The 15,258-nt window shown below is 36.8% G+C and overlaps 1 protein-coding gene across 2 annotated transcripts in view; it reads left to right on the top strand.

The window, feature by feature from the left end:
* Positions 1–15,258, top strand: part of DNAH11 (dynein axonemal heavy chain 11) — a 424,306-nt gene that overhangs the window by 183,383 nt on the left and 225,665 nt on the right. For both annotated transcript variants that reach the window (XM_077122193.1, XM_077122194.1), the window contains 3 exons: positions 9,117–9,255; positions 13,426–13,518; positions 14,862–15,056. In XM_077122193.1, coding sequence (XP_076978308.1) covers positions 9,117–9,255; positions 13,426–13,518; positions 14,862–15,056 — 427 coding nt within the window. The remainder of the gene's footprint in view (positions 1–9,116; positions 9,256–13,425; positions 13,519–14,861; positions 15,057–15,258) is intronic.

The raw sequence follows: 15,258 nt of genomic DNA, 5'->3' as shown, positions 1-15,258 counted from the left end.
CTGTAATCCATTTTAAATTAATTTTTTAATATGGTGAGAGGTAGGAGTACACTTTCACTCAATTTCATGTTGATATCCAGTTTTTCTGGTACCATCTGTTAAAGAGACTATTTTTCCCCAGCAAGTGGGCTTGGCACCATTGTCAAAATCCGATCGCTTACAGATGTGAGGGTTTACTTCTGAACTCTCAATTGATCCAATTCCACTGATCCATGTGCCTGTCTATATGCAAGTCCCATGCTGTTTTGATTGCTGGAGCTTTATAGTAAGTTTTGAGATCAGGATGTATGAGTCCTCCTCCTTTGTTCTTTTCCAAGGAGCTTCTGGAAATTTAGGGCTCTTTATCCTTACAGATAAATTTGATGATTGGCTTTTCTATTTCTGCAAAAAACAAACAAACCTGTCGGAATGTTGACTGGGATTGGATTGAATCTGTAAATTGCTTTGGGTTAACTTGACATCATAACAATGTATTATTGTATAGAAATATTAGTGATTTTTGAATGTTGATCTTGTAGCCTGCCACTTTGCTGAATTCATTAATTAGCTCTAGTAAATTTGTTACAGGCTCTTTGGGGATTTTTTAATAAATAGGAGCACGTCATCTGCAATTAAGGAAAGTTTTACTTTTTTCTCTCCAGTTTTGCATGACTTTTGTTTCTTTTGTTTGCCCTAATTGCTTTGCATAGAACTTCCAGAACAGTGTTGAATAGCAGTCGATAGCGGGCATTCATGTCTTGTTCCAGATATTAGAAGGAAGGTTTTCAGTCTTTCACTATTGAATATGATATTAACTGTGCGTTGTACGTATAGGACTTTTATCATGTTGAGGAAGCTTCTTTCTATTCCTAGGTTTTTTAGTGTTTTCATCAAAAAGGGATGCTAGATTTTGTCAAATGCCTTTTCTGCATCATTCGAAGTGATCATGTGGTTTTTTGTCCTTCATGCTATTAATGTAGTTAATTACATCGATTTTCTTATGTGAAGTCATCCTTGTATTCCTGGGATAAATCTCACTTTATCAGGGTGTATCATTCTTTTGATGTGCTGGTGGATTGGTTTGCTAGTATTTTGTTGAGATCTTTTACATCTGTATTCATATGGACATTGGTTTGAAATTTCCTTTTCTTGTGACGTTTTCATATGGCTTTGGTATTCCAGTGATGGTTGTCTCATAGAATGAGTTAGGAAGTGTTCCTTCCTCTCCAGTTTTTTGGAAGTGTTAGAGCATTAAGTGTATAATTTTTCTTTGAATGTTTGGTAAAATTCTCCAGTGAAGCCATCTCCTGGGTTTTTCTTTCTTGGGAGGTTTTTAATGACTGATTCAATCTCTTTACTTGTTATTGGTCTGTTGAGATCTTCTGTTGTATTTGTAGGAACTTGTCCATTTCATCTAGGATTCTTATTTGTTGGCCTACAATTATTCTTAGTATCCTCTTATAATCCTTTTATTTCTGTGGGTTGGTAGTTATGTACCCCCCTTTCATTTCTTATTTTTGTAATTTGTGTTTATTCTCTTTTTTCCCTTGTCCAATCTAGGTAAAGATTTGTTAATTTTACTGATCTTTTCAAAGAACCAAGTTTTGGTTTGTTTATGCTACTATCTATTATTTTTTGTTTTTAATTCTCTATTCATTTATTTATGCTCTAATCTTTATTATTATTTCCTTCCTTCTACTCATTTTAGTTTTTTCTTTTCTTCTAGATTTTCCAGTTTGAGGTTGGGTCTCTGATTTGATATATTCTTTTCTAATGTAAGGATTTAGAACCATAGAATTTTCATCTTAGTACTGTGCTTGCTATCTCCCATAAGTTTAGGTATATTTTGTTTTCATTTCACCTTTTTATTCACCCCAAGATATTTCCTAATTTCCCTTGTGCTTTCTTCTTTGACCTATTGGTTGTTTATTGTTTAATTTCCATATATTTGTGAATTTTCCAGTTCTCCCTGTTACTGATTTTGAGTGTCATTCCATTGTGGTCATAGAAGGGATACTGTATGATATCAACATTTTGGAATTTATTGAGAGTAGTTTGTGACCTAAAATATGGTCTATCCATTAAATGACCCATGTGCAAATGTGTGGTATGTTTGCTGTTGGGTAAAATGTTCTATATATGTCTCTTAGGTATGGTTAGTTTAGAGTATTATTCAAATCTTTTTTTCCTTATTGATTGTTTAGATGTCCTATCCATTATTGAAAGTGGTGAATTGAATTGTCCTACTAATGCAGAAGTATCTAATTCTTTCTTTAAAACTGTAAATATTTGTTTCATGTATTTTGGAGCCGTGCATTTAAGTGCATATATATTTATAATTGTTATGTATTCTTATTGAATTGACCACTTTATCACTTTATCAGTATTTAGTGTCGTGTGCTTTGTATCAGTTTTTGACTTCAAGTATTTTATCTGATATTAACATACCTACCTCAGTTCTATTATGGCTGTTTTTTGCATGGAATTTTTTTTTCATCATTTCCATTTTATCCTTTGAATTTTAGATGATTTTCTTGTAAACAGCATAGATAGTTCAGTTCTGCTTTTTTATCCATTTTGTCAGTCTCTGCCTTTTGACTGGAAAGTTTAATCTATTTATATTTATAGTAACTACTGATAATTCAGAACTTTCTTTTGACATTTTACTATTGGGTCTTTGTAACTCTCGTACCTTTTCCATATCCCAATTTTTCTGTTAACACCTACTATCATTTTTATTTGATTTTTGTGTGTGTGTATGCACCTTACTGAGTCCCTTCTCATTTCTCTCTGTATATGTTTTTTCACATAGTTTCTTTGTGCTTATGTTGAGGCTCAAATTTGACATCCTAAATCTATAACAATCACTTTTTATTTGAAACGAAACCAACTTAATTTCAATTGCATGCACAAACACTGTTACTATTTTCCTCTGTCCCCCTACTTTTTTGTTGTACTTGTTACAAATGATATCTTTACATATCTTATGTACAGAACCATGCATAATAAATTGCTTTTCTCTGGTAAGTTTCAGAACTTTCTCCCTGTCCTTGGCATTTAACAGTTTGATAATTGTGTGTCTTGGCATGATTCTTTTCAAATTTATCCTGTATGGGGCTCATTGAGATTCTTGAATATGAATATCCGCGTCTTTCATTAAATTTGGAAAGTTTTCAGCTGCTATTTCTTTGACTATTCCTTTTGTCCCTTTCTCTCTTCTCCTTCTGTGACCCCCATAATGCATATATTGGTATACTTGATGGTGTCCCACAGGTCTCTTAGGTTCTGTTCACTTTTTTTCCCCATTCTCCTTTCTGCTTGTCGGCCTGAATCATTTCAATTGTCTTACCTTCAAGTACACAGGTTCTTTCTTCTACCAGCTCTAATCTGCTGTTGAAACCCACTAGGGAATTTTTTTATCTTTCTGTTTGTTTGTTTGTTTTAAGATTTATGTCTCCTTGTTGAGGGACTCATACTGCTCATTGATTGTTTTCATGATATCATTTTAGTTCTTTCTCCATGTTTTCCTTTATCTCTTGAGCATACCAAAGATCAGTTTTTACATGTCTTTATCTGGTATATCCAAAGTCTGATATTCTTCTTGATGGTTTCTGGCTTTTCGTCTTGTTCTTTTGGATGGGCCATCATGTCCTGTTTCTTTGTTTGTCTTGTATCCTTTTGTTGACACTATGTTTTAATATTTTAAAATGTTACTCTGGAATTTAGTCACAGTGCTGCCCATTTCTTAAGATTATATCCAGCCAGTGATTTGACTGAAATTTCCTTAAGTCTCAGGAGCTAAGAAAAACAAACAAACCCGTAAAACTCCTTTCACAGTCCTTGCGAGTTGGCTCTGTCCTGGCTGGTGCTCTTCTTCAGAGTTTAACCCTCCTGTCAAGATGATCAGCCTGAGAGGAAGTGCGAAGTCCTCTCCATCTTTTCTGAGGCTGCATCTTGCCCTGGGCTCGGCTTGGGCTTGTGACCTTAGGAATTCCCCCATTTATGGGATTCATTTGCCCTGCTCTCCTCCTTGTGAAACTATGAAATATTCTCTTCCTCATCTCTATCCCACCACACCTGATTGTCTATGGTATGTCTTAAATCAGGTAATCCTTTGTCCCAGGCTGCTTTGATTTAATTGTGTTTTATTATTATTATTATTATTTAACCTTGCTTTAACTCTCCATAAGATGCTTATACTTGCAGGGCAAGTCTGGAGAGGGTGGACCAGAGAAGATAGTCCTGGTTCAGTCTTTCAGATTGCCAACTGATAAATTGGCACTAAATATTGGCACCCCCAATATGTGTATAGGGTTATTATCTCCCATCCAGAACAAGACCAGAATCCTATGATGGGCGTGTAGTCTGGCTACACACCATGCCATAGAGGGGTTGGAGAGTTGTCAGTAAGGGTGGTATGAACTTCTCCTACCACTTTTAAATTTTTTTTGCATTTTCTTGATTTGGCCCACTTCTGTTATTGAAAGCTTTTAACTGTTTCCCAGAGTTTTGAGGAAGTTGGCTCTGCCAGTTTTTGCTAGTTGTTGAAAGATTTTGTGGGGAGACAGAACCTTGGAGCATCTTATGCTGTTATCTTGCTTGACTAGAAATTTCCTAAACCAACGTTTTTAAAATGAGAAATATTCTTTTATATTTGTTCCCACATGTACCATTTCCAGTACTCTTCTTTCAGCTTGCAGATCTTCCTGCAGGCTGATGAACTTCATTTAACATTTCTTACATTGTGATGAAGTTTTTTAGGCTTCATTTTTCTGAAAAAGTGTCTTCATTTTCACATTCACATTGGAAGGATATTTTCTGGATTTGGAATTCAAGATGAACAGCTTTTCTCTCTCTCTCTCTCTCAGCATTTAATAGATGTCATTGTATTGTTTCTCAGGAAGTTTTCAGTCATTATTGTCTCCTCCTGTCTGTATAATTGGTCATTTTATTTCTAGTTGCCTGAAAAACTTTTTCTTTCTGACTAGTTTTTGGCATTTTGATTGTGAGTATGCCTTTATGTGGTTTTCTTTTTGTTTATTTTACTTGGGATCTGTTGAACCTCTTGGATCTTGTGTGTGTGCATGTTTTTCGTCACATTTGGAAAAACTAAGCCATTTTCCCCATCAATTTGTTTCTGCCATTAATTCCTTTCAGGAAATCTAATTACATATGGTTAAACAGTTTGATTTTGTCCCACAGATCACTGAGGAGCTCTTAATGTTTTTATTTTTATATTTCAGTTCAGATCTTTTTTTTTCTTCTGTCATGTTTAATCTGCTATTTAGCACATCCAGATACCTTTTTAGTCAGGTCTTATATTTGTGAGCTGAAACAAATCTATTTGGGTCTTTTTAATATCTAAATTCTTTTCTTATTATGTTCACGCTTTCTTGTAAATCCTCGTGCATATAGAAATAGTGGTTTTAATGTCCTTGTTACTAATTCCATCATGTCATTTATTTCTAAATCTGTTTCTATTGACTAATTTTCCTTCTGGCTTTGGATCACTTTTTATTGCTTCTTGGCATGCTTATTAATTTTTTACTGAATACTGTACATTATGAATTTATATTCTTGACCATCTGAATTTTCTTTTCTTTCTTTTAAATGCTGGGCTTTGTTTTGGCAGTTACTTATTACTTGTGGATTAGTTTGGTTTTCCTCAAGTTCTGTTTTTAAGTTTTGTTTCGACAGCTCCAACTTACCCTTTATTCTAGGGTTAACTTAGTTCAACTACTAAGATACATTCTTTCTGATTCTTTCCTGAAAGCCCATAAATGCCACTTCTCTTTTCTTGTCTCCTGAATGTCTTCAAGCTTCATGAATTTTTTTAGTTTAGTATTTCTCTGCCTGGCCTGGTGGGGTTTCATCATACGTACTTATGTCTTAGAATTCAGCAAAGACTTAATGGTATCCTTATGCAGGTTTCTGAAGTTCTTTCTCTTCTCTGCAACTTCAAGCCACCTTGACCACTCCCACCTCCAAACTGTCTCCTCAATTAGGCAAGATTTCTGTACTTTAACTTGGGTTCCTCCAACACAAATTGTGGTCTGGAAAAATGCCACCAGATGGGACCCTGAATTAATCACGAAAGTCACCTTATTTCTTTCCTTTTTCTCAAGGGAGGATTTCTCACAATCCTTTGCTACCTGTTATCCATGGATAAAAATAGCTGTTTCATATGTTTTGTTCAGTTATCTAATTATGTATGACAGTTGGAAATTCAAGTACCAGTTAGTATAAAATAGTCAAAGGCAGAAATCCATATTTAGTGAACAGAAAATATGGACTTTCATTGTTTGCATTTTGCATTTAAAAAAATTATAGATAAAAATGTTAACAGTTTCCAGATATTCATAGCCATTTGAATTTGCTTCTTTGCAAATTACCCATGATGTTTTTGCCCATTTTTTTGTTGGGCTCTTCATTGTAATATTTGTTGATATCTTGCCTAATTTAATTACCTTGATTTTATTTAAGATTTTTGATGTAGTTTTATAATACTCCTTAGTGATATCTATAGTTTTATTGTCATTTCTTTTAGTTCATTTAAGCTTAAACTTTCCTTGTTCATCTAGACTTTTATGAGTATTTTGCATTTGTATTTTTTCTCATTTTATAGTGTTACTGTTTACGTGTAATTCTATATTGGGAATTTATTTTGATAGGCCATATGAAAGCTATATTTAAACAGAATTCTTATCTCTAATAGTTAATCAAATTTTCAAGCAGCATCCTTTATTGAATAAATCATCCTTTCCTGATAAAAACCTGTTCCTCCAGCATAGCAATTTTACAATAATGTCTCATTTCCTTGAAAAAAATTCTAAAGAATAACTATCCTAGAAATAAACGGAATGAATACAACATATTTTGTTGAAAATTAAACACCTTGCCAGTAATTTTTAAATGTGTGTTTTTGTTTTCTGGCTGGTAAAACAAATATCATACAATAGGTTAGCTTAAACAATGGAAATATTGGCTCATGGTTTTGAGACCAGGAGAAATCCAAAATTGAAGTGTCAGCAAGGTGATTTTTCTCCCAAAGATGTTCCAGCCCTCGGGCTGGCTGTTGGCGATCCTTGGTCCCTGGCTTTTCTGTCAAATGATAGAATCACATTGCAGCAGCTGCTCCTTCCTCTTCTGGCTTCTGTTGACTTCCAACTCCTGGCTCCTCCCTGTGGCTTCTACCGCCATCTGACTCTCACGCTGTTTAAAAAGTAACCCAACAATCTAAGTCGAACCCGATTCCGTTGGGTCACACCTTAGCTGAAATAACATTCTGAACAGATCTCGTTTACAGTGGGTCAGAATGAGGACTCAGGCCGAGAGCATGTTCCAGCTGGGGTCCACAATGCCATCAGCCATAACGTATAACCCACGTCATTTTACCCATGTTTCCTCTGGGTGTTTAGATTTGAAGGTGTTTGGAGAGTTTCATAAATTTTGCTTAATGAACTAAATGCGGTATCACTTATGTTTGAGGGATATTGCTTGTGTCAGCAATGATTGAAAGAAAATTTGGATGATGCGAGAATATTCCTGAGACTAGACAGTATGTTTGGACCATAAGAGTATCCTGATTCACCACCTGCTAGATGTGTAACCTAGAGCCTGCTGCCTTAACTTCTCTGGACCTCGGTCTGGACCTCTCTAAAATACAGATAATAGGAGTAGCCACCTCACAGTCATGAGAACTAAGTAAGCAAGTGCAAGAAAAGTTTTGAGCACCTACTATGGCATGAAATAACTTCTCAATAAATAGTTATTCTTAATGTAGGTATAAAACAAATTTTCTAGTCTTTTCTCTACTCTGCTTGTTTTTTCATCTTTGCTTCTTCTATGATAAAGGGGGAAATTTATGGGGCCAGCTCAGCTGGAAGAGCTATCACCTAGATCCAAAGAAATTCTGGGAAATATTTAGGTTGAAAGACAGGATATGTATCAAGTCGAGTACAATTATATTTACAAAGCTGGTAGGTTTGGAATGTATAGTCTAAAGAAGTCTGAAATAACAGGCTTATTTCTTTGCTTATTCTTGATGCTACTTTGTGCTTTATTTAAATTGGAGTTTTCTTGAGCATGGCCAGTAATGGTAGTTGTCTTAGGGGGATGATGTTTTGGAGATGGGACAGAAAAGGCATTTGAAAATTATGTTTTCCTAAATTTTCATCTCAGAAGTTTATTTGGGTTGACCCCAGGCAGTGATGTGTGAGAAATGGCTCATACTAGCTTGTGTGAGAGGAAGTGTAAATTGATATGAAGTTTGTGAGCTAGTTCTTAAACGCAACCATTGGCAAAAATTAAATTACGTAAGCTTTCAATGCAATAAATTATATTTCAAAAGTTAATAAATACTCAGAACTCATCGCTTCCTAATTAATTGACTACACTTAGCTAATATTTATGCTTTTGAGTTGACTTTTGTGTCTGTATGGTGGTGTGCTACTGTGCATGTCTTCTCAGCTCCATGGTTGGTGATGTCGAGTGGTAGCTTCAAATTAGGCATGGTGGGAGTATTTAGTGCTTCAGGGAAATCAGCAGGCACTATTTTCTGGATAACTGGTTGTTAGACTTTACCAACATATGACTGACCATGAATAAAGGCAGGCCTGTAGCACAGAAGTCACTGTTCATCTTTCTGCAGTGTCAACTTTTACATAAAAGTTTATAGAGTGAATGCAAGGGTAATTCATTGGTAGATCTCTCGCCTACCATGTGGGAGTCCTGGGTTTGATTCCCAGTCCATGCACTTCCCAAAAAACAAAGAAGCAAGCAAAATAAAGAAACAAACAAAAATTTCAACAAATGGTGCTGCAATAACAGGATAGTCACATGGGAAAAGAATGAAATGTGACCCCACCATACAACATACAAAAAAGAAAGTTTATAGAATATACCCATAGATTTTCATTAAGCTTCTGCACGAGTGCTGTTTTCAGACTTTCCAACTTCTTTATGTATCCAGTAACTAATTGGCCAGTTCTTAGCCAAAGTGAAGAGTTTTGTGAGCTTTGACGGAAGTAATTATGACCTGTTTGGGAATGGTTAGAGTGTTGATACAAATTGATCGCTTGATTTCAGCAAATTGTGCTTACTCCTTATCATACTTTAAAACTGCATTTACTTTTCAGACCCTGTGCCATGGTGGCCCCCGACGTTGAGCTAATCTGTGAAATCATGTTAATTGCTGAAGGTTTTGTAGATGCACGCTCGTTAGCCCGAAAATTCATTACCTTGTACACACTCTGCAGAGAGCTCCTGTCTAGACAGGTGAGGGAACTCTTGTGAGTTTTTCTTGCTTTTTGACATCACATTAAAACAGCTTTTGAAATATGAATCTGTGAAATTTATCATTCAAATTATAGCTAGACAAGAACAACTTTATTTTGAAGATCTGTCTTTTATCATTCTTAACTTTTTTCTGAATTAAATTTGAGACATTTTAATTCCAGTGTCTCATTTGTACATAATACAGTTTTTTATCATTGGGCTGTGTGATTTTCTTTAAACTTTATCAATGCTATAATTATCAATGGAATTGTATAAAGGCTCATTTCCTGGTGAGAGAGTAGTGTTTTTAAGGGTTAGATAAAGCCGATTTGATTTTCTGAAGACCATATCAAGAAATGTTAACTTTTTTCTTTATTTTTTGGTAATCCTTTATTTACAGTTAAGTCTGGCTTTTTTTCTTTTTTACTTTGCTCTGAAATGTGTCAAACTTTTATACTGTTTCTAGACTGTCCAGTCGAAAGCTTCTTACAAATTCACTAGAGTTGCTGATGTGCCACAGAAATTACATATGAATCAGCATCGGTATTTTTTTTTAAATTCACCTTTTGGTCACCTTTAACTTTTGGCTTATAGACCCTCCGTCAATTCCTGGTGACATTATTCTTCAACTGTTCCATGATAAAAATATTAAAACATCACAGATCTAACCACGCAGCTACCTGTACTGCCAGGGGTGCTTATTTTAACTTGCCTGTTGTTAAGGTGCGATCTGGAATCTGAGAGACAAATTCATGCTGTCATTTTAATAACTGTGAATTTACATTTTCGGGCAAACCATATGAAATTTAATAATGGGGACAGCGTTTAGGACAATGCTGTGTTCAGAAAGCATTATATAAAACTATAGATGTGATATAAAATTTACATGTGTTTTGTACTCATATTGTGTGATTTCTATACATATGAAATGAGTGGAAAATATATTGTGATTTTAACAGTTGTCTCTGTGTAGTAAGACTATGACTTTTTATTTTCCTCTTCATTCTTGTTTATATTCTCCATTTTTTAAAAAACAATGAGACCATTTAAATTTTATAATGGAGAAATGTCAGAAGAAAAATATCATTGAACGCAAGGAACATGGAATTCCCACTGTATCCATTCCCAGCAGTAATGTTTAAATGTTTAATGAGATTTGTTTTATCCAGGTAATGTGCTTATTGCTGCCAATGAGGAAGGGGCAAAGCAGCCAGATTTCAGATTTCAAAGAACTTACTTAAGATATTCTGTTTCCATGAAAAAAATTGGGGAGGAAATAGAAGATGAAAATACTTTGGGGGTTGCAAGGAAGAAAGTTAACTAGCAATAACAGGAACCAGGCATTACCATTTTAGATCTTCACAAGGCTATGAGTTTGGTATCATTAGCCCTATTTACAGTTGAGCAAACTGAGTGAGGTAACCTGCCCAGTAGCCTCAGTTAGCAAGTGATGGAGGCCAGAGGTGAATTTTGAGGTTTTCCAAATCCTATTTAGGGCATCTATAGACAATTACAAGAGGAAGGAGCTGGGAGTAAAGGAACAACAGAGTAACAGTGTTCATCAATTCAGAGAAATGTCAGAAATGAAATGAGGGCAAAGAGACCTGGGGCAGGACAAAAGAGCAGGGTGAGGAACAGCTCATCATCCTTTGCTAAGCAGTAGGACAGAGTTGAGAGAAGCATCGCCAGATGTTTTGACCAAAGAAATGGCTGATGATTTTTTTAGAATATTTTTATTGACAAAACAACATACAAACACAAACATTCTTAACATATGAACATTCCATACTTGGCGTACAATCAGCGGCTCACAATATCATCACATAGTTGTATATTCATCACCGTGATCATTTCTTAGAACATTTGTATCATTCCAGAAAAAGAAATAAAAAGTAAAAAGAAAAAACTCATACATACCATACTCCTTACCACTCCCTTTCATTGACCATAGTATTTCCATCTACCCAACATATTTTAACCTTTGTTAAACAAAGAAACCTTTGTTTCCCTTATTTTTTATACCCCTTATCACTCCCTTTCATTGATCACTAGTATTTCATTCTACCCAATTTATTTTAACATTTGTTCCCCCTATTATTCATTTTTGATCCATATGTTTTACTCATCTGTCCATACCATAGATAAAGGAGCATCAGACTCAAGGTTTTCCCAATCACACAGTCACATTGCGAAAGCTATATCATTATACAGTCATCTTCAAGAAACATGACTAGTGGAACACAGCGCTACAGTTTTAGGCAATTCCCTCTGGCCTCCCTAATACACCTTAAACTAGGAAGGTGATATCTATATAATGCATAAGAATAACCTCCAGGATAACCTCTTGACTCTGTTTGAAATCTCTCAGCCATTGACACTTTATTTTGTCTCATTTCTCTCTTCTCCTTTTTGGCCAAGAAGGTTTTCTCAGTCCCTTGGTTCTGAGACCCAGCACATTCTAGGAGTTCTATCCCATGTTGCCGGAGAGGTCCACACCCCTGGGAGTCATGTCCCACGTAGAGAGGGGGAGGGCGGTGAGTTTGCTTGTCATGTTGGCTGAGAGAGAGAGGCCACATCTGAGCAACAAAAGAGGTTCTCTGGGGGTGACTCTTAGGCCTAATTTTAAGTAAGCTTAGCCTATCCTTTGCAGTGGCAAGTTTCATATGAACAAACCCCAAGACTGAGGGCTTGACCTCTTGATTTGGTTGTCCTCACTGTTTGCGAGAATATCAGGAATTCTCCAAATGGGGAAGTTGAATTTTCCCCCTTCCTCCACATTCCCCCAAGGACTCTTTGCAAGGTTATTTCAGCAGTAATTTGTCATTTTAAATGTCTGGGAAGATACCACATTCTCTAGAATCTTTGTCCAGACTTTCTAATGCATCCTCTCTCTCCACATTGCTATTGCTGCTCCATAACCCACCCTCCATCTGCCCTTTAGACCCTGGGTCTGCCTCCTCTCCTTCCCATCCCGGCCCTCCTTGTATATCAGTGGCTTTCAAATTATTTTTACCTAGACCCACAATAAAAAAAATACATTTTCTTTTGAGACCTGGTATGCACACATACACACACACACACACACATATATATACACAACTGAATCAAAAATTTCTTACTAAACATTTTATTTTCAGTGCCCTGTGGTATTTTTCATTCTATTCTCTTCTCCCTTATAGTAGAAAAGAGAGAGAGAGAGAGAGAGAGAGATGGTCAGGCCCTACTAAATTGATTTCATTATCCATTAATGGAGTAAATGGCGTATTTATACACATATATTGTTTCACTACCCACATTGCATTTGTACTAACATTAATTCATTTTAGTCTTACAACAACCTTGTAAAATAGGTAGATACTTTAACCGCCTTTTCATAGATGAGGGCACTGAGGCTTGGAGGGGACGTAGCTGTCCCACAGACATAGCTGAGAGACATTTCAGAGAAGGTTTGTCATTATGTGGATTGTAGAAGGAGGGGAAAGGGGAGAAGGCCAGCCACGCGCAATCTGTTAGTGCATTCGGCGAACCTTTACGGAGCAGCTCAGCATCCCTGCACCACGCACCGTGCTAGCACCTGGAAGATAAATGCAATGAGACATGCTCTCTGTCCTCCAGCAGCTCAGAACCTGGGAGGGGTCCTCTTTAGGGATAATGTTGAAATCTCAGAGACACCAGTTTATAATTGAATTTTAGTAATACAGTTTGTACTATATTAAGTGCTAGGCATCAGGGCAGAGAGGTCTGAGTGAATAAGGGTAGAGTAATGAGGGTAAAGAGCTCGGGTTGGAAAAGGGTGGGCTGTCACGGTTGTTGGCAGGCACATGGAGAAGTGCTTATAGTTGGGGTGAAAACATTGAAGCTTTCGGGCCCCTGGGTTAGCTGGTTTATTGGGAGAGGAAAGCTCAAGGGAGGTAGATGGAACCTCGGGCAAATGCTGCAATTAAATGCTATGGAAAGAAAAGGTTTGCTGATAGAGGTAGAGAAGCAGGAGAGGGAAGCAGCAAGGCACTGGAGGAACATGATTTTCAGAATTTCACAGAGGAGATGAAAACATTTTAAGTCATTAAAATGTGTCTTTATCTGAACTCTCCTTTCTTTTAACTTTTCCGGAATGAGAATCCTATGCCCTCATAACGTTTTTCTGTAAACATCCCTGTGTTTTGATTTTAGGATCATTATGACTGGGGACTTCGTGCTGTTAAATCTGTCTTGGTTGTAGCTGGCTCCCTGAAACGAGGAGATAAAAATAGACCAGAAGATCAGGTACTGCCATGCTAATATGATTTTGTTGAATGAACAATTAAATGATTCCATACAAATGAAAGTATGTACCTTGATGGTGCATCGTGCGTAGCACGACTCTTAAAAAACACAACGTCTGTTTTTAATGTGGGATATTCTGAGGACTGACATTTCTTATGTTAGAAAAGGTCACAAGCATTCTTGAGTATGAGGTTATGAACATAGGAAGGAAAATGTAATTCTATAAGTGCTTTTGAAAAATCAGCCACAGAAAGTATTTTGAAGGTTATAATAAAATAATTCAGTAATTGGTGTTTGATTTCCTCTGAGGAACATTTAGAAAATGTGATTAATTGAGTTGGGGTGTTAATCCTGAAAACGTCAGTGATGGTATAATCTGATGGAACAAAAAATACGTATATGTTTCGTGGGACGTCAGATGATCATGAAGAATGGGACAGGAACAGTGATGGCCAAAACATCAGTTCAACGTCTTGTTGGTCATTCAGAGCTCCTAGGGAAACGTTCTCCTCTCCTCTGAGGAAAAAAATAACAGGCACATCATGCATTTTTCTCTATTAATACATAGGACAATAGGTGTACATCACTATGCACAGACACTGAGGCTTGAGAAGTAGAAAAACACATTTATTCATGTGAGTTTTCTTTTCTTATTTTAAAGGATTTCTATTATGTGATTTTCTTCTTTATCAATATTGCCCTTCCTTCCTTAGTCACAAGTCATGATTAGCTCAAGATTGTTTCTTAGGTATTTGTTCTCCTTCTGTGTTGTTAGTGTTGTTGGATTGCATCCCTTGTCCTGGATTTTGAGTTACTGATTTTGAAAACTAAAGCCTTCTTTGGTTTTCAGCCAGTACATAACAAAAACCCAAACTTAGCATCGTCCTGATATTCTCTAAGAACCTTAACAAAATGATCTCGTGGGACTTGTTAATTTACATCCTACAGCTTGAGGATCGAAGGGACCCTTTTTCAAGATCAAAAATAAATCCCTGGGGTGCACGGGCAGTTCAGTGGTAGAACGCCCACCTTTCCTGCGGGAGACCCGGGTTCGATTCCCAGCCCAGGCACCCAAAAAAGATGGCTGGCAGGAAAGGGTCAGGGCCTCCTGCTGATCCTGTTCTGAGGTTTATCTGTCATAGCAGCAGCACCGACTTATTTCTTCAGTATGTTAATGTATAAGCCTTTAGCCTCCCTATAGATAGAATGCCATCCCGATAGAGAACAGTACCAGTATCTCATGCTTTAGAGATGAAGATCTGAAATAACACCTTTAGCTGTTTAGGTGTTGGTCAGACTTTGTGCTGTTTTTTTTGTTAAGTGTTTCATATGCTCCTTTCTAGGTACTTATGAGAGCACTAAGAGACTTCAATATGCCTAAAATAGAGACCGAGGACATCCCGGTGTTCCTGGGCCTGGTCAGCGACCTATTCCCCTCCCTGGACGTGTCCCGGAAGAGGGTGCCACACTTGGAGCAGATGGTCCGCCAGTCGGCCCTGGAGCTCCACCTGCAGCCAGAGGAGAGCTTCGTCCTCAAGGTCAACAGGGCATTTACTCCTCGTGGCAGCTCCTCAGTGAAAATGACTGTAGTCAGGTGATACTAAACCAAAGCGTTAATTTATGTTACACTGAACTTAATTCCACCTTAATCCAGGTTTTAGGCATTCTCCTTTGGCAGTGTTTCCTACACTAAATGTAAGCAGCTGTTTCAGCTGTTCCCTTCTGTGAGACGGTGAAAAC

This window comes from Tamandua tetradactyla, chromosome 1 (assembly GCF_023851605.1).
Source record: "Tamandua tetradactyla isolate mTamTet1 chromosome 1, mTamTet1.pri, whole genome shotgun sequence".
Taxonomy (NCBI): Eukaryota; Metazoa; Chordata; class Mammalia; order Pilosa; family Myrmecophagidae; genus Tamandua; species Tamandua tetradactyla.
Note: the sequence above shows the minus strand (reverse complement) of the source record. Positions and strands in the feature narration are given on the sequence as shown.